This window comes from Pleuronectes platessa, chromosome 7 (genome assembly GCF_947347685.1).
Source record: "Pleuronectes platessa chromosome 7, fPlePla1.1, whole genome shotgun sequence".
In the NCBI taxonomy this organism is placed as follows: domain Eukaryota; kingdom Metazoa; phylum Chordata; class Actinopteri; order Pleuronectiformes; family Pleuronectidae; genus Pleuronectes; species Pleuronectes platessa.
The window spans coordinates 28,266,916-28,287,317 of NC_070632.1; the positions used below are offsets into that span (position 1 = coordinate 28,266,916).

The window sequence follows — 20,402 nt, forward strand, 5'->3', positions numbered from 1 at the left end:
AGTGTATGGGTTCTTAGTGGTAAGATTTGATTCATGTAATCTCATGACATTCTACATTATTTTCGGTCATTGGTCTTAATGTAAAGTAAAATAAGTAAAGGCGAAGCTACCATTAGCTTGTTAGTATGCTAGATGGATTTAAAGAGGGTCGGGCATTTTCAGGCCATCATTCTAGTCTGAGTTAGGAGAGGATCTCATTCGAATGATAGTATTCAAGTTTGTAGTTTATAGATGCACACTTTACCGTTTGTTTCTAAATACTCAATTGTCGACGAATCTGCTAAAACACTTGTTGAAAGGGATGTATTTTCAATTAAACTCCAGTGATACATTTATGTATAATATTGTAATATAAAAAACTGGCTATAGTTGATCACATTTTATATGTTTAATCAGAAACATCAGGATATAGGGATCTATATGATACAAGAAATTTTTAAATATAATAAACTGAAAAAGAAAGAAAATATTTGATAAAGAGGTTTAATTTAAGTAGTGATTACTCGGTGTTTCAAACATCTAGATGTTCATTCTGTGTCTTCCGAATCAGCAGCTACTTTCTTGTCACACAGTGTTTGTGTTTATCTCTTGAGCTCCTACAGTTCATGATGGGTTAGTTGTTGCTCTGTGCACACAGGAGGACACTGAGATTGATTGATTAAGAAGGCTGCAGAGTAATGCAGATTAAATTCTGCTGAAGTACAACTATGTATCAACAGATAACATGAAGCCTCCCTGACTGTATCGGAAATCTTGGTCCCTTTTCCATAATCCTGTTATTTAGTTGGATTGGGACTATCGTAGATAGGTTAAATATCTATTTAAGGAATACTATTTGAAGTAAGATCCACTGGATCTTATTTTTTTACATTTAAAAATGATCACTTATTGGAATTTATTTGGTTACCATTATACTTAACAAAATCCACGATGTCTAAATGGAAAAGGCAGGCATGCATGGTAACAGATGGCTATACCACAAGTCAGCGCTGTATGATCTGGCAATTATATGAGGAAACCTTCCCACTGTACAGTCACATGATCAGCAGTCACCTGATCACAGGGACAGTGCGGTGATTCACAGAGGCGGAAAACTCAGATAGGGCATCTATCAGGCCAGGGCTGCAGTCAGAAATTCCAAGTAATGTCTTTTCCTAACCACTATTCCTTTAACCTGATTTAAAACATCACAAGGTCTAGGAAAGATGTGAAGGAGAAGCTGCAAGGAATTAGGAAAGGAGATTAACAGAACAGAGAAAATCTGAGTCCACCTACACTTTTTAAAACCAACTTTATTTATGACAAAAGATACCCCCAAACTGTTAAGGAGTCTGTGCTGTAGGCTGTGTGCCGAGAGTAAGTGAATAGTAATAGTAAAGTTACCTGTACAAACCAGAATGACACGTCCTGAGAAACCATGTTTTCAGTTAATAGAAAGAAAAAGCTAAATAGATTTGATTGAAAATCTAAATAAAACTGTGTAAATGTGTGAATAATGTGATAATATTAGGAATATATGTTGAGGAAACCTTATATAAGTGGAGAAAATTCTTCTTCTGTAATCGGTCATTGAGATAACTGTTATATTTATATTTAGGTCTGTTGATGGTAAATGTATATTGTTGTGAATGATTCTGAGAACCTCCAGCTGCGTTGTGCATGTGTGAAAGGCAAACTGCAGTTAAACTCCACAGCCAAGCAGGTCATGTCGGACACAGCTTTATTTCATGTCTTAGTCTTAGTTACCCTCTCAGGGATATTTTGCATCTACCTAAAAAACATAACAGACAATGATTAGTGATAAGGTAGGATTTTTATACTAACTAAAATGTAAACAACTGAATAAAGCATTAATAGTGACAACAGTGTTTGAAGGATGAAATGAATTGATCAGTTTGTGTGTGAATCAGGGTTAGCATAAGAGCAAATAAATGCAAAACTTCTCTAGGGCATAAAATGTACAATTCATAATAGATTAAATAAAAATAGAAATAAATAATTATCATGTTCATCTGTGAAAGGTAAACTCCAGATCCAATTCTGCTGACATCCTCCATGTCTGATAATAGCCTAAGGGATTTTCTCAAGGACGTTAATTAAATTAAACTTTTACAGTTGTATTTGCAGTTCATCATTTGTCAGATGCTTTTAGGGCCCGGTCAAACACACGAGTGTATTTAATTTAACCTTTATTTAACCAGGAAAGTCCCTTTGAGAATAAGAATATCTTTTTTTCAAGGGAGACTTGGTCAAGATAGGCAGCAGCACAGATAAAAAACTAAAAAAATCCCTCAAGGATAAAAAGCAATATTTTATGGAATATACTGTACCTCCAGTTATTTTATTCTGGTTTTAAAGGCATAGAGCTTTAGGTCCTTCTGCAATGACGTTGCAGGTGCAGAATAAGTTCAACTTTGGTTAACTTTGACCAGTGATATTTGCCTATGTGTAACAGTGCCTCATCCTAACTAAGTGCTAAATATGTTCAATAAGAAAAATTGAGGAAAATCACTCAAGTGGGGAACTGTTACTACGAGTCAGACACGGATGAATTTTGTTAAGAGTGGAGGTGCACTCAGAAGAGATGTGTTTTCAGAAGGTTTTACCCTTCAGAAGAAATGTGACCGCCTTGTGTGCAGTGATTCTCACCCGGTGTCAGGTGAGAATACGTCAAGGAACAAGGAGCTGCTGAGTTTAGGTAGATGGCTACAGACCCAAGTTTGTCTATAGCCAAGCCTTAGTGACTAAAATGTTTTTCTTTGATTTGATATGTTTAGCTCAATGATTTGAGGTCAATTGTATAATTGCATTGGCCTGTCCAGACTGAAGATGGTAGTGCTGGGTCGGGTTTTTGTTACTGGAGGAGAGGTTTAGCAGGAGAGTCCTGAGCATGTCTGAAGAGTCCATTAGGAAAAGGCTATAAGGTCAATAAAAGGGTCCAACGAGTCTTCAAAACCCACTGTTTGTCTTCTAGTGGTCTCAATGATGAAAAGGAGGGTATTCCTAGCTACTAATAAACAACTCAAAAGATGAGGGGGCAGCAGGGGGTCAATCTGCAATCCACACTGATCAGGAAAAGTAAATGTGGTTGTTAATAGGTTGCACTTATATTCACAACAAAAAGTCTGTTGTAATGACCTCATTCAGCTCCTCCAGGCCACATGCTCCCTCTGCACAGCGATTGGAAGAGTTAGTGTTTGCTCATTCAATGTCTGCTGGAACAGAGCATCCGAGTGCAGTGATAAACTGTCTAAACATTTGTCAAGTTTATCAGACACTGATTTTGTTGTGATGATTCACTAGTTTGCTGCGCGTCTGTAAACATTTTGCTGCCTCTGTGTGTGTGTTAGAGAGAGAGAGAGAGAGAGGGGTGAAGAGTGTCTATGCCAACCATTATGTGACAAAGTGCCATGTTGGAATGTAGCAAGGAGGTGGCAGAGATGAAAGATACAGATTTTTTTTTCATTGGATGTTAGAAAGAGATGGAGGAAATAAATCTCTAATGACTTTGGAGCTTCTACTTTGGCCTCTGATTTTAATATTATATTATCTATTGTTAGGGCATTTTATATATGTTTATTATTGTTAAAACTTAACATATCAGCCGACTTTCTATCTGTGAAATTTCAAATAACTGACACTTCTATGTTTTTATTCTATGAATTCAGATGCGTTTTCTGCAATCTCGAATAGACCTCATGACTCTATCTCTTGGAAATCTTGTTCACCTACCACCTGTTGACTAAGTTGATGCTCAACGTGAGATGAGCAGTTAAAATAATCAGCAGCGAACAATATTGCATTCTTTATGAACATTCAGAAAAGTTTCTTTTTTATTAACATTCAGTCTACATTTAAATAGTAATAATTAATTTGGGCTTTTATTACATTTTAAAATCTAATAATTGTTTATCAGTGGTGTGAAGTGGAAGAATGAAGCAACTCTTTGCACTGTGCTGCTACAAGATGTTTAGTACATGTGAAGCGTTAGCAGAGCTGATAAAGATGTGCTTCTGCACAGTGAGTTTGACCCAGTTAGAATAATGCTTACACATGACTACTGTGCTGAACTGGAGCTGCTTATTGTTTTAGTCCGTAGCAGCTTCAGCAGAAGGCTATTAATCCACACCTGACAACAAATACAAACCAACTGAAATGTATCTGTTCTGTTCTGTTATTAACAGCAACACATTGAAATACAGAACTCTAGTGACATTAAATGGATGTGCACACACACACACACACACACATACACACACACACACACACACACACACACACACACACACACACACACACACACACACACACACAAACACTCACACACACACACACACACACACACAGTCGTGCCTCTAGAGCTACTTTCAGACATCTCCGGAGTTTCGCTCCAGAAGGTGTATGTGTGAATGCAGATGAGTGAGAGCCTCTGGGGCTTCTGCAAACTTCTCTGTCTGTTCCCCGAGTTTGAGGTATGCAGAATGTGCGCAGGAGTGGATTAGAGAACACTATAGGAGATCCTCTGCAGGATTCACTGCAAGTGAGTGGGGGTTAATGACGTTTCTAACACGTGACAGACGTGAAAAATGAAAAAAATCAAAAGGATTAGAAACATCTCCAGATGAAAAGCCATGCTATACACGTAGAAGACACGTATGAAGATGTCAAGAGAGCTTTTGGTGATAATCCCCGACGCCAGTGCTGACTTGATGTTTGTATCGTGCTGGCGGATTGTGATAATAATGGCAGATCCTGAGTCGTGTTGGCATCTGATAGTGTTGGTGGCAGCTGATGGTGGATCCTGATGGTGGCAGTGGACAATGACTGTGGATTATAGTGGCATCCGATCTCGATGGTGGATCCTGATCGTGGTGGCTGCTGACCATGGACTATGATTACAACAAGACTGCTTGATATACAATATTTCTCTTCCGATACTCGACCATTACTGACAATAATCCATCAATTCATTGACCTTCCATTATGCTACAAAGTGTTTAATCAAATCAATGCTGCAAATACCCTTATATTTCTGATGTTCTCCTTTACACGTGGCATCTTTTGCACTTCTGTCTGTCCATTGGAGAGGGATCCCTCACATGTGGCTCTCTCTGAGTTTTCTATATTCTATTTACCCAGTTAAAAGGGTTTTTCAGTAGTTTTTCCTTACTCTTGTTGAAAGTTAAGGACAGAGGATGTCACACCTTGTTAAAGCCCTATGAGACGAATTGTGAATTGTGAATATGGGCTATACAAATAAAATTTGGTTGATTGATTGATTGATTAAACCTGTGGCCTGGTTGACCCACTTTTATACAAGAAATGACCACAACTACCATCACAATTGTTGGGCTGATTATAATATAATAGTGAATAAACTGTGTGAGGGTGTTTTGGTTAATAATTTAGTTCAAACCGACACATTGGATTTTTGTCTGTATTTTTTCTCCCTGACAAGCCACACACTCCTACGCTAAGGTGTAAATACTGTTGTGTTTTTTTTTTGTTACAGGAGCCAGTGTCAAAAGTAGAGAATGAGGCCAGTGAGGGGATGGGCCGAGTGGATGAAGGAGTAGAGGAGTTCTTCACAAAGAAAATCCTCCCTGACTATGCACTGTGAGTTACACACAAAGAAGCATGAAAATACTGACAATTCATTGTGAAACTGTAGCAGGTCAGAGATGTCCATCATATGTGGCCCAGGACTAACTGCAAAAGTTAAAACCAATTTGAACATTGTTTGAGTGCTTGGATGCCAGCAAGAACTGAGGATGCACTTTGGTGGTTTAAGATGAACTTAGTGCTGGCCAGTTGTGCTCCAATCACTCAGGATGGAATTAAATCTTGTAGTAAAAAAAGTTTGTTTAGGCTGCTAGAGTCAAGGCAGCAGTAGACACTGTGCACAGGCCCTGTTAAAACATAATTTTAATAAGCATATAATTTACATTAGAGACAGCCTTTTTAAGTCAGGGATCTTTTAATTTCATACCCTGAACTTTGAATTCTTAGGTCTGTTTCAATATTAGCTCTCTGAATTACCATTGATAATGATGTGTGAGACACCAATAATTTACAGGTGTCTGTGATGAATTAGTGGTATAGGTGGTCTAAGAAGCCACAGCTGTGTGTAATGGCAGCTGCTATAGTGTGTTTGAGAACTAATGCAACACAGTTTGGGAGGTTGAACTTTCCAATCCTTTTTTTGAGAGCTGAGTAGAAGAGCAGGCACACATAGCAAGATATACAATCAATACAGGGGTTACTATAAGTATAGTTAAGAACAATTCTAATTCTTTATTTCCAAAACTTTAGCTTCATCTTCTTCTCTTGTAATATAACAGAGTCTGCCCTTATACCAACATTTGAAGTATTGGTCAAATGAGGTGTTTAACATATTAACGTAAGAGTGCAGGCCAGGGCAGCTTTATTGGAACTCAGTGTGTTTACATGCAAACAAGTTCCAGTCATCTCTTATCTGTAAGCTGATTTCTTAACTGTCAGGATCACACAGAGCCTCCTTAATATCACTAATACAGACAGTAAAACTAACGACTAAAGTAAAAAAAAGATTGTTGCAGAGGGAGAAATCTGACTACTGATCTGTTAAATCTACACTCATATCTACAGTCTTGATGTAAACACATTGTCCTTCAGTCCCACAGTGAAGTCTAAAAGTTGTTTCAGACTATTGCACTGCGCTGTTTGTCCTGGTCTCTAAGAGATCTGACAATGGTATGTGCTGGTACACTCTTCATTCTACTCTCAGATTTAACTAGTGCACATCAGTTTCACACAAATAAAGACTGAGTTATTTTCAGTCTTATATGTTCGTCATAGTAGCTCAAGGTCAATTCTGAAATGAGCCCCTTGTTTCCATGGTAACAATCCCAGCGACACCTTCTGACCCTTGGCCCCAAATAAAAATACCAGCATGGCTACATTATGTCATGACTAATGATAGAAGATAACGTTTGGGTGCAATAAGCTGGACATATAAAGCAGTGATGACAGTATCAGTCCACTGACTCACATGCAGTGCAGCTCCTCTACAGCTGGACTGAGTGGGTTCATGTGGTTTCTTGGTCAGTAAGGTTTTGCTTAAATTACAAATGTGTTCAACAGATGAATACAGACATGTCTGATGTCCTACTATTAGTTTGATAAAAGCCTTAGTGAAAGTCTGTCTTTGTGAAACCTATTAACGACACATAGCAAATAAAATATGATCATCATTTTGATGCTGTTTGATGAAATGTTTTTAATTACTTGCTAAAATCATATGATATTTAATATTTCTGGTGATCAGTCTGATCAAGAAGAATAAATTGCTAGTGTGTGGTGATAAAGAACCATCCATCACGGTGCAGTTCAGACAGAGCCATAACATTAGGCTGAATCCAACAAATCTTAAATTAAAGGTGTTGATTATTGTCAGACCAACACCTATTTGTCGGTATCTCCAATATAAGCTCTAAATAGCACCACCAATAGTTATGAGCAACAGTGTATGTTAACTACTATGTATGCACATGCAGAGAGTTATTGAAAAGCACAGTGGGTCGTGGGAAAATTTAAATTCTGACCCCATGACACAGATACAGACACACAGATAACAAGAGAAGAAGGTATTGGAACTGCCCTCACTTTTATTGTCCAATCAGTTTCTGGTGTAAAGACAGTCAAACTTAAAACATGTACGTAACTTCAGTGTCAGCAGAGGAAAAAAGTGACAAGCACTTGCCTCATGAATCATTGAGATTGTGGATTATGAACATTTCCCGCAATTTCCATATTTTAAAATTAGAAGTTGCTCTTTGTTCTTAATACTTTTACATGAAAAAAGTTACTAGGGAGTGCTAAGAGTGTATTATTATCTAATATAAAAGCATGTGACCCCACAGATGTAGTTGAATGTATAGACTGCATGGTGAATGTTTTTATAGTTTAACAAACCCAGTTCAGTGACACAACACAAACACACATTGCATGTCTAAATAATTTTTTGGCAGGCTTTGAGCAGCAGCACTGAAAGGTGGACCAGCACGCAGATACACAGGCAGATGCTGTTAACTATTCTGACAAGGATTTATTTTAATTAACCAGGCTTCCAGGAAACACTGACGTTATTACATTACATTACATATCATTTGGCTGAAGCTTTTGTCCAAAGCGACTTACAATTAGTACACTCAACATTTATGAGGGGCCATTTAGGGGTTCAGTATTTTGCCAAGGACACTTCGGCATGCAGATGGGGAAGAGTGGGGATTTAGCAGGCAACCTTCTTGTTGGAGAACGATCACTCTACCCCCTAGGCCACAACGCCCCGAGTTCAGGCAGCAACAGACAAAAATATACTAAACTTGATAAACATAAGAGAACCAAGAAGGAAAGTTGAAGAGAGAAATGGGAGCGGGCGTGTAAGTGGGTGATGGTTGTCAGGTGACTGGGACAGGTGAGAAAGTCAGGGGATATCAGGGGTCTCATTTATAACCGTTGCGTATGCAAAAACGGGGCCTGAAACGTGCGTATGCCACTTCTCAGGCAAACGTTGGGATTTATAAAAACAACTTGATGGGAAAATGTGCGTATTTCCACACAAACTCTGACCCATGCGTACGAACGTTTAGGAGACGGGAAAGTGGCGACGCAGACGTGAGGTTGTGAACTGAAGCAGATTATTGATCCAATTCATCATTTACATTAAAACCGACAGCTTAGTTTTTATTTAAAAATATATAAAACAACTAACAGCAAACTACGTTCAGAATCGATTAAACAGCGGAGTTACAGAGCTGAGTCATTAATAGTTTTTAATAATATCTTCTCACACTGTATCATCAAATCACTGCAGTGAACGTGACTGTGCCATCAGGCGCACAGAGCGCACGGAGCGCATAGGAAATCACTTACAAGAAATGAAGAAACTTTCCAAATAATATCCCAGAGGAGGTGAGGATCCACTGATGTGATGGAATCGGTCCGATGCTCTAAATAAATAAATACTGCCGTGACAGTGGTGCGGGTTTCTGCGTGATGTGTGCATGTGAATGGAAGGACGAGGAGGAAGCGAGGGTTCAGCGATTTCTGATCTCACACATTGTGTTATCCACAGTAGCGGCAGAGTATCAGTGTATTTTCTTTATAAGTGACATCACTGCTGTCCCATAAAATAGTTCTACACCCCACTAACAGACACCTCGATGTCAGTGTCAGAAAGTTTCACTTCCTCTTCACAATCACATCGCTTGATGCCGTGACTCCGTCAGGACTCACGGTGGAAACCCATCGGTCAGCAGCTTCTTTAATATTCACGCCATGCTTTGCATTGACCATTTATGGTTGAAAGTGGGAGTGTGGAGGGCGGGGTAATGTGAGACATCGAGTAATGTGAGACACCTCCTGTATCTAGGTAACGAAACACATTTGTGGTCATGTGACCGTTATGTTTTCAAGCCCCTCCCATTCCCCCCTTGCCATGAAGGAGAAGTTGGTGCTGGTGCTGTGGTAATTATGTTTTTTCACAAAAATGTGTTTTTTGCATGCAAAAGTAAATTTTCTTGCTTTGAACTTGATCAACTGTTGTGTCAAAACAAATTGAATCAGGTAGAAAAACTTATATCATACATGTTGGTGAACTTCCAACATATAAAACCATGTGATTGATGCTAGCTGAAGATTAGCCTGAATTGCTAAGAAATGTTTTTTCTAAAAAGTTGGCTATGGGGTAAAGTGAGACAAATGCTGTGGGGTAAAGTGAGACATGAAGCACAAGTTAAGTTTAGTCTTAAACATATTTTAGTGAAATATTATATTACATATGTTTTATTTTTAATGTCATAAACATTGTAGAAAAGCCATCATGCCAAGAAACTACACCAGGAAGACAACCTGGGGCCAAACACCCCTCGCAGAGATGGAGATTGCAGCCGCTGAGGTCATTCCAGGAAAGAAGTCCTTGAGAAAAGCTGGAAGGGATAGAAATATTGACAAGACAACCCTCAAAAGATTAATAAAGAAAAAAGGGGAAGGGGAAGTAAAATCAGTAGCCTGGGGTGCAGTAGCTGAGGCAAAGATAATGGTCACAGATGAGATGGAGGAGGAGCTTGCCAAACACTTGAAACAACTAGCTGACCAGTTCCATGGCCTACCTCCAGTTCAGTGCTGTGAACTGGCATTTTAATAAGCAGAGAAAACCAATATCCCTGTCCCTGCCAATTGGACAGAGAAACAATGTGCAGGTAAGCTAGGGTGTGCTAGAGATCACATGAATCATAATAATCATAAATGTGCTTAATTGACCAATCCCCATGATTCTGTTATTAGTCCGATATTAGTTTTGGAATGTATGGTTGTCAATCTAGCTGTCAGGATTTTAACTATTACAACATGTGTTGTTATGCTAGTTTTAAAGTGGAAAAACTAAGTGGATCACTTTACCCCCTTGATTTCTCTGGTCTGTCTCACTTTACCCCTAAGCTGGGGTAAAGTGAGACACAAGACCACTTTTTAAAAAACAATCATATTTTCACTGCCCTTTGTCCTGAAGATATTCTGACAAACATCCTGAATTACTGGATTACTGCTCACCTAGAGGGGAGCAAAGTAAAAAATGTCTCACATTACCCCGCTCTCCCCTACAAACGTTTCCAGGTGGACTGGGATTTATAAAGCGAACATTGCGTTCAGGTGTGCGTGTGCACGGTTTTATAAATCGGGGCTTTCTTTGGCGAACGCCATTTCTGGCATTTGAATGTAGTATGAATCCTACGCACTCTTTTATAAATGAGACCCCTGGTGACTGGGTTGAAGATTGGCAGAAGACTGGTCAAAAATAAACGGCATGACATGGCACTGTTTGCTATTACATTTCGCTTGGCTGGTTTCACAAAGTCAATTTAAATGGTTGTATTTGTTTAGTTAGATATCAATACTTAATTAGTATTTAATAGTCAGTCAAGTGCCCCATGGACAGAATATAAAGATGGAAACATATACAAAATTCAGCAGAAATATCACAGATATGAACGCTGCCATTTTGCGCCCAAGAAGTAATTTGGAGTCAGAGACTGCACAGTGGCCACCGGGAAATGGAACAGTAGTATTGACGTCCCACCTTGCGCTAAACCAATCACGACTTAGTATCAGCTGTCATCATGACATTTCATCAAATTTTTAACTTATCAAATGAGTAATTACATCTAAACTTACTGAAAATATATTATCACTTGAACAATCAGTGTGATAAGAAGTACTTTAAATAACAGAAACTGTGACTGATCCATCCATTAACCAGCACCACCGCTGCGTTGTGGCAATGAGCAGTTTACAGATCTTTCAACCACAGATACCCCTGTTATTCATCACCTTTGCTCTGAGAGATTTAGACAGCTATTCTGTTCTTGAGTAGATTTCCCCACAGCTGCCCCACATGATGCCATGATGATGGCAGACAACAATCCAGTCTTCCTACTACTGTCTTTAAGATTTACCAGCAGATATCATAGAAACTAATTCGGATTCTCTACAATGGAGGTGGAGATTGCAAAGTTAACATTGTACTTATATAACCCTTTTCTAGTCTTGATGACCACTCAATGTACTTTACAGTACAGTTGTGCCATTCACAATCTTTTACAATGAGCACTGAAGATGTTCTGGAGGCTCATGGTGGACCAACACCCTACTCACATAATTGATGATAGATTATCTTTTTATTTCTCATCCACATGTATAATAGTTATTTTAGGCTTGGACTAAGGGGACAGCAGACAAATTCTAGTCATCAGTTACTTACAGAAAACATTGGGGATATATTTCTCATTGTTCCACGCCTGTATGTACATGTGAGAGCTCAGATATGGCAACACACACCTCTCCTTTCCCTTTGGTTTTCTAGCTTCAGAGCAAACACACCACCTGTCTGCAGTACACAGGGCTGTTGTTGGCGTCCATTATCATTTTCAACTCTAGTCTTTACCAGCCATGTAGCAAAAGCAGCATTACACACAATCCTGTAGATCCATTTGTAAGGGGAACAAGACTATATCAGGAGCCTAAAATCCGTACCATTCCCAAGCAGTGGCTAAAATGTTAGTATATCTGTTCTGTTCATGGATAGATTAAGAGGATTATATAATTTGAGTCCTTACATGAAAATGACCTCACAGCCCATAACCATTTCCCTTTTCTCTCAGACAACATGGCTACTGTGTCTGTTGTAGACAGGGTATGAGAGACGGTCTTTACAGATAACTGCTACCCAAATATCATGATCCTTTAGATTTAGAGATGCTTAGTTTAAATGTTAAAAAATAAAAAGTCTGAGGAATATTCAAAGGAGCCAATTTGAGAACACAGCAGGAGATCCTACGCAGGATTCACTGTGAGCAAGTGGATGTGTCGATGACTGATGATACATGACTGACACAAAACAAAATACGACAAAAAAAATATAGTGAATTCCTTTAGACAAATCCAAAATGTTAAAAAAATCCAAACCAAAAGTTCTGAAAGGTCAGATCCAGAACAGCTTTCAATCGTCTTCTAGATATTATGCTCAGGCCCAAAGTGTCCAGAGGCCATCAGTAATAGGTGTCTTTGCTCTGGGAGCTGTTTGCATGATGTTTCTCAATGTGTACCTGAGCTGAGCATGTGACTTGAGTCCTGTAACAATAGTTGTAGTACTGAGTGTCTCTTCTTGTGTGTTGCTCTTTCTGCTATCTCCCTGCTGCAGAAAAGGCCGGTGGGAGGAGTCAAACCCTGCCCAAGTCACTCCCCCAGAATCAAGTTCCACCCCCACTGCTTCAACCCCCTTTTCCTCTTCGTCTGAGAATATCACCTCCTCTATAACCACCACCTTCACCTCTCCCTCTGTCCCATATACTGACACATCCTTTACATCCACTGATGTTCCACCCCTTTTTGCATCCTCCATTACCCCCACACCCTCTTCTGTAACCACCAACACTGCAATTCCTACCAAAAACATCAAGAAAAAGTTTGGTGATTTCTTCGTTTTCAAGAGGGCTCGGGCTGGCCGAGTCACCAAGGCACGAGGGGGAGAGGGAGGAGGAGGAGAGGGGGTGAAGGTCAAAAGGACCTCCATTGCAGACCTTATTCGACCCCTCCGCGAGGCCAAAGAAAGGGAGAGAGAGAGGGAGAGGGACAAGGAGAGAGAAAAGGAGAGAGAGGCAAGTTCAGGGATGGATGCTAATGTTTCTGATGATGCCACCACTACAGAAGGAACCATTCCCACAAGCCACCATGTTATAGGAGATGCAAGGGAAGTGATGGCACCTGCCAATACATTAACCACAACGCCTCCCAGTGAGACCAGTCCTTCTTACCCCACCATCAGCCCTGACCCCATTGGTGCTACGCTTTCCAACCTAGAAGAAGAGGCAGTGTTGTCAGGTTGCACCCCCAGCCCCATTGTCACATCCCCCTTAACTGAGCAGGAGAGAAGTAGTGTGCTGACGAGAGAGATGAAGTTGGGAGGGACCCCATATGGAGAGAGAGGACTGAAGGCCACCAAGAGGTCACTGAGAGAGGGCAAGAGTCAGAGTCTCATCCTGCTGACCGGACTGGAGCCTGAAGACAAGGATAATATACACTGTAAGGTCAGTCTGATGCGACACTCAACACACACACAGTCAGATCATCTAATATGATTAAATTATTAATGAAGCACCAACAAACACCAGCTTCAGTTCTTCAATACTACCATGCTTTGTTAACAACCTAACCTGTCAATACCAGCTGCAGAACAACACAGTCAACTCACCAACCTTTCACCTACTAGCTCATTGCAGATGTTTGCTACTTGGCTCTTTTGTATTTCTGTGTTGAGTTACTTTCAGTGAAACTTGAAACTTCCTCTGTAAATGTGAAACATTTGCATGATTGTTTTGATATAAACTGCTAATAGCTTAAACGCCTTGCACACCTACAGTATATCATTTCTTCATGAACTTTGACAGAAAGGCTCCCAATTCTTTTCTCTGTGGAACATGGTGAGGAACATTTGGCTCCAGTTGCAAATGAGGCCGTTTCCTTCAGTCCGGTTGAACTGACCATTCAAATCAGAGGGTGCACCAAAAAACAGGCTTCACTCATTGAAATTCGTCAGCAGTTGTTCACGTTTAGAATTGAAAAGCATATCGAAGGTCACAATCGCTCCATTTTGTAGAAGTTTATTAATTTGCAGGAAGAGTTCAACTTTCAGTGATAATATCTTGTAATGCAGAAAAGCTAACAATGTTGTGTTTCACCTTTACATCTTTTCCTGTTTTTGTTGTCAGACAACTGGACAAGCATGATAACAAGCATCATAGTTTACAACCTTTAACCAAGAAGTCATCATTATTTATTATTCTGTTGGTGATGTCTGACATAGTCATCATTATTAATTTATTATTGAAAATAATTGTCAGTGTCAGTATGTGATACTTATATTATTGTAGTTTGAGTGTTAAAACTATACCTCAAACAATTCTGTTGAGGAAACATAAATCCAGGTTATTTAACAGCTGAACTGTGTGTTAGTCTAGAGAAAGTCTGAGGCAACTAATACCTGTCCTCTAAACTTAACTGGCACACAGACGCTGACCCTTAGCTTACACCATATTTTACCATATACACACTAAAAGCTGCCATATTAAGAGTCATCCACTCTAAAACAACATCCATTAAAACTATGTTTTGGAATTGTTCATATCAATTGAAAGGGTTACCAGCATGATTTACTTATTGTAAAACCACATACAGTGCCTTGCATAAGTATTCACCCCCCTTGGACTTTTTCCCATTATGTACTGTTACTAACTGGAATTCAAATAGACTTAAATAAACTTTTTCCCGTTTGATCAACAAAACATGCATAGTACTTTGGAGGTGCAAAATAAATTTTATTGTGACACAAACAATAATGAGAACAAAAAAGTTGACATCTGTTGGGTGCATAAGTATTCACCCCCCTGTGTCAATACTTGGTAGAACCCCCTTTCGCTGCAATTACAGCTGCAAGTCTTTTGGGGTATGTCTCTACCAGCTTTGCACATCTAGAGATGGAAAGGTTTGTCCATTCTTCTTGGCAAAAAAGATGAAGCTCAGTCAGATTGGATGGAGACCGTCTGTGAACCGCAATCTTCAAGTCTTGCCATAGATTCTCTATTGGATTGAGGTCTGGGCTTTGACTGGGCCATTTTAAGACATTAACATTCTTTAATCCAAACCATTCCTTTGTAGCTCTGGCTGTATGTTTAGGGTCATTGTCCTGCTGGAAGATGAACCTCCGCCCCAGTCTCAAGTCTTTTGCAGACTGCATCAGATTTTCTTCAAGGATTTCCCTGTATTTGGCTCCATCCATCTTTCCCTCTATTCTGACCAGTTTCCCTGTACCTGCTGAAGAGAAGCATACCCACAGCATGATGCTACCACCACCATGTTTCACTGTTGGGATGGTGTGCTCAGGGTGATGGGCAGTGTTGGGTTTTCGCCACACATAGCGTTTTGCATTGAGGCCAAAAAGTTCAATTTTGGTCTCATCTGACCAGAGCACCTTCTTCCACATGTTTGCTGTGTCTCCCACATGGCTTCTGGCAAACTCCAAACAGGATTTTTTATGGATCCCTTTCAACAATGGCTTTCTTCTTGCCACTCTTCCATAAAGGCCAGATTTGTGGAGTAGACGACTAATAGTTGTCCTGTGGACAGATTCTCCCACCTCAGCTGTGGATCTCTGCAACTCCTCCAGAGTAACCATGGGCCTCCTGGTTGCTTCTCTGATTAATTTTCTCCTTGTCCGACTCTTCAGTTTGGGTGGACGGCCTCCTCTTGGTAGGTTTGCGGTTGGGCCATATTCTTTCCATTTTCTTATGATGGATTTTATGGTGCTCAGAGAGATGTTCAAAGCTCTGGATATTTTTTTACAACCTAACCCTGCTTCATATTTCTCCACAACTTTATCCCTGACCTGTTTGGTGAGCTCCTTGGTCTTCATGATGCTGTTTGTTCAGTAATGATCTCCATCAAACTCTGAGTCCGTCACAGAACAGGTGTATTTATACTGAGATTAAATTGCAGACAGGTGGACCCTATTTACTAATTATGTGACTTGCAAATGTGACTTGTGAATGCAATTGGTCGCACCAGATCTTTGTTAGGGGTTTCACAGTAAAGGGGGTGAATACATATGCACTCAACACTTTTCAGATTTTTATTTGTAAATAATTGTGAAATCCATGTAATATTTCCCCCCACTTCCAAATTATGCACTATTTTGTGTTGGTCCATTACATAAACTCACGATGAAATAAATTTTAATCTGTGGTTATACCATGACAAAATGTAGAAAAGTCCAAAGGGGGTGAATACTTATGCAAGGCACTGTATACTGCCTTTAAGTCTAGACTGAAGATTGAGTAGGCCTCGAATCATACCTAACAGAGGCTAAAGATAAGAGATGTAATAAGAGCCACATACTTATCTGTAAATTAATGAAGCTGCATCTCTCTTCAGCAGCTGATACCTGGGCTGCTCAAAACCTTTACTCGGTTTGTATAGTGTTGATATTTCCTTATGTTTAGTAGAGCCTGACTGATTTTTACTGATGGCATTTGCCATTCATAGATATATTGGTATGGGTGTACATATCTATTGTGCACTTTATTATTCTTGGAAGCTCAAAAAGAAGCTTGAGATAATTTAGAAATTGTGAAAATATATTAACCTAAAATTTGAAAGAAAAGTCGCTTGAATCTCCACCTGTGTATGAAAAGTGCTTTTTAAATACAATTGCCTTGCCTTGCCTTTGTACCAAATTTTGCTACTATCTAACTTCTTGTCCCCTCAAAAGAAACAACAAAACATGTGATCGACACCTGTATCTGTGTTAATACCAGTACCTTGCATTTGGCAATTATCAGTCAGAATATGGAGGGCTAAAGTAATTGGAGATCAAAAGAGTTGATTTTAATCTGTGTGTGTTTGTGTGTTGTCCTTCAGAAACATGCATCTGAGAGCATCCCCAGCTTTGAGCAGAGACTTCAAGTGATGCTGCACAGAATGGGTGTGGCCAAGACCAGTTCTGCTGACACCAAAACTGTGAGCACAGAATTACAATATTTTGGTTCGCTCTTTTACGAGTCGATGGATCAAAATAGGACATATTTTCTTCAATTCTTATATGTACGGCACCATCTTCTATCAAGAAGATAACAAACATAAGAACATCATATTGTGAACACTTATTCAGGTATAAGACTGTCCAATGTGTGTGTTCCAGAACAAAGACGAGGAGCTGAGAAAGGCCAATTCTGAAGGTAAGTGTGTGTGTGTGTGTGTGTGTGTGTGTGTGTGTGTGTGTGTGTGTGTGTGTGTGTGTGTGTGTATGTTGTGGGCACCTAAAGCTGTTCACACAGTGACATAATGGGGACTTGTTCTCCTTATTGGGACAAAAATCTAGTTCCCAAATAACTTATTCAAATGTAATTTTAAATAAGTTCTCTTTCTCTTTTCCAATTTCAGAAATTATTCAAAATGATTCCATATGTCTGACAACATTCCTTAAATTCTCTCAGCATCACCAGTTACAGCTTAGAATGACTTCAGCCGAGCCCAGTTTTCATGTATGTTATTCATTATTTACTTAGCTTTTATAAAGATTGTCTTTCAGCTGTACTATGGTCTGTGTCTCTCAGGCGCTATCCTGGAAAAACCTGAACCACCTCCCACATACAAGAAACCCAGAACCATGTCCACATCATCAGGTAGGTAACATTATCTATCTACTATCTATCCTTAGTTCTATAGAGTCAGTGTGTGTTACACTGGGTTCGTTAATTTTTAAGTCATTGTTGTTGACACTCTTCCCGGTGTGCTTGGGCCTTGGACATGAGGAGCATCTCTGCAGTGGTCTTATGGTTTCTTAGTCTACATCAGTCAAAACGTCTGTCCAGCCTGGATTCCCAGATTGAACCAATCTGCATCATTCACTCAAGCAATTTTCCAGACTTTCTCCGCCGAATTATAGTACTGCGACTGCAAGTCGCAAAAAACTGTCCAACTCTGTCCAGCCTGGATTCCCAGATTGAACCAATCTGCATCATTCACTCAAGCAATTTTCCAGACTTTCTCCGCCGAATTATAGTACTGCGACTGCAACCGCGGAAGGCCACGCAGTTGCATCGACGGACTCGTTTTGGTTTATGCTTCTCTAACGTGTTGCGCGTGTTGCAACGCAATTCACCGCCAGAATACTAGGCTGAGTAACGTGTTTGCAGGAAGAGTTCAACACAAAGAAGAAACGTCTTCTTCTTTGTTGACTGCTTATTTACATCGCCACTCCGGCTCCTCATAGCCTATTACTGGCGGACAAATCTGCCAGTCAGTGACGGGTTATACAAGTGGTCATACTTTCGGATCTCTTCTGCCAAGTGCTCATCTATTTGGTCCATATTCGTTCTTCTAAATCTTCCGTGATTTCTGCTGGTATTATGGGGCATGAGACCGGAAACTAGACTCCGGACGGGATGTATTAAGCAGACCAATCACAAGCCTTGCGGGCTGCGTGAGGCTCGCGTCGCTTTGTCGTATAGTTAGAAAAATTGGCGGACGCACGCAAGCCGCAAGAAGGGCACGTGAGGGGCGTGTTTCGTGTCTTGTGTGCATGCGTGCGTGCGTAAATCCCGACTATAAAGGCCGAATTATAGTCCTGTGACTCCAACCGCGGAAGGCCACGCAGTTGCATCGACGGACTCGTTTGGTTTATGCTTCTCTAACGTGTTGCGCGTGTTGCAACGCAATTCACCGCCAGAACACTAGGCGGAGTAACGTTTTTTGTCGAAGACAAAACACACAAAGAAGAGACGTCTTCTTCTTCGTCGACTGTTTATTTACAATGCCACTCCGGCTCCTCATAGCCTGTTTCTGGCGGACAAATCGGCCAGTCAGTGACGGGTTATACAAGTGGTCATACTTTCGGATCGCTTCTGCCAAGTGCTCATCTATTTGGTCCATATTCATTCTTCTAAATCTTCCGGGATTTCCGCGTATTATGGGGCATGAAACCTGAAACTAGACTCCGGACGGGATGTAGTAAGCCGACCAATCACTAGCCTTGCGGGCTGCGTGAGGCTTGCGTTGTTTTGTCGTATAGTTGGAAAAATTTGATGTAATTGGCAGGATGTAATATATTAATTCTGCGGAGAGATTTTAGTTAACAGCAGTTTTTTTAGGGGTCTGGCTGGCGAAACTCTGGATCCTCTCACTTGAACATTGACTTGGACATGGACGTTGACTTGGTGTTCTCACATTCAGCCCTTCTGGAGAATGTCCGGAGATCCTCCAGAGTTCAGTGCTTTTCTAAAAGCAGCATCAGTGTGTACTTCGCATTGACTGTCTCTCACCCTCTGTTTCCAGCAGACCCTAGGCATCTTATTAGCGTGCTGGACCCCATCCGACCAGACCCTCCCCTTCACCTGAAGCCTAGTCTCCATGATCGCCCCTTTGGCTCCCTGCCACCCAAACCTGCCATTGCAGCCAAACCTCCCCTCCCCAACCCGGCTGCTTCTGCAGGGGGAGGAGCTCGTCCATCTTCTGCTCCTCCATCCAGCAGTACGGCAGAAAGAGTCCCGCTCAGAGCACACACTCGTGATGGCAGGCCAGGCGAGAGTGCAGTTCAGGTAATACAGCACTCAGTCAGAGTGGGGGGATTTAGGGAACATATTCCATATATAAGGCTTCACATTCAGGGCCAAAGCTATCACATTTTATATCAAAAAGATTTTTTTAAGGGCAGAATGATTCACAACTGTGTCTGGGCAAAAATTCATTAGCAATGCAAGTTCCCTCCGCAAAAGGACCATTGCTATAAAAAGATGTTCTTAAAGAAAAAAAATAGAAAGCAATGTTGGATTACGGAACTTGTCCATGGCTTTGGAGATTTTAGTTTAGAGATTATTAAAATTTAATGAATGTATTTGTGAACATTACAATAGACAAAACCAACCGTCTGCTACACTTCCAGATCTTTGTTAGGGAGACAGGTCAGCTGGCAGGAACAGACTCAATGATAGTAGATGCAGGTAGCTGGTTCACATTGACAAACTGGGAACATGTAGCATGTGCACAAGGAACACACTGAACATTATGCTGCCTTCAAATTTAACTTATGAGCTTGTAGTTACGTTGTAGGAAGTTGTTTACATGATGTGCTTGGTGTGAAATTTGTGAGAACACTGCTGCTAAGCAATGGCAACTTGGATACTCAAATTAGATAATGTCAGCGTCTAGAACCAAGAGATGCAAACAATTTATCAGGGATGTAACGTAATGGAGGAAATGTAGATGAAACAGATTTATCATTAAGTCACAGAGACACTCTTCTTCCACGAAATTTT

At 40.4% G+C, this 20,402-nt stretch overlaps 1 protein-coding gene across 5 annotated transcripts in view; it reads left to right on the top strand.

Annotated features, from left to right (window-relative positions):
- carmil2 (capping protein regulator and myosin 1 linker 2) overlaps positions 1–20,402 on the top strand; it is a gene marked incomplete in the record, with an annotated part of 64,130 nt that overhangs the window by 38,157 nt on the left and 5,571 nt on the right. For 4 of the 5 annotated variants that reach the window (XM_053427629.1, XM_053427631.1, XM_053427632.1 and 1 more), the window contains 6 exon segments: positions 5,513–5,616; positions 12,737–13,622; positions 17,008–17,106; positions 17,288–17,324; positions 17,703–17,771; positions 19,423–19,685. In XM_053427629.1, coding sequence (XP_053283604.1) covers positions 5,513–5,616; positions 12,737–13,622; positions 17,008–17,106; positions 17,288–17,324; positions 17,703–17,771; positions 19,423–19,685 — 1,458 coding nt within the window. 5 annotated transcript variants of the gene reach the window in all.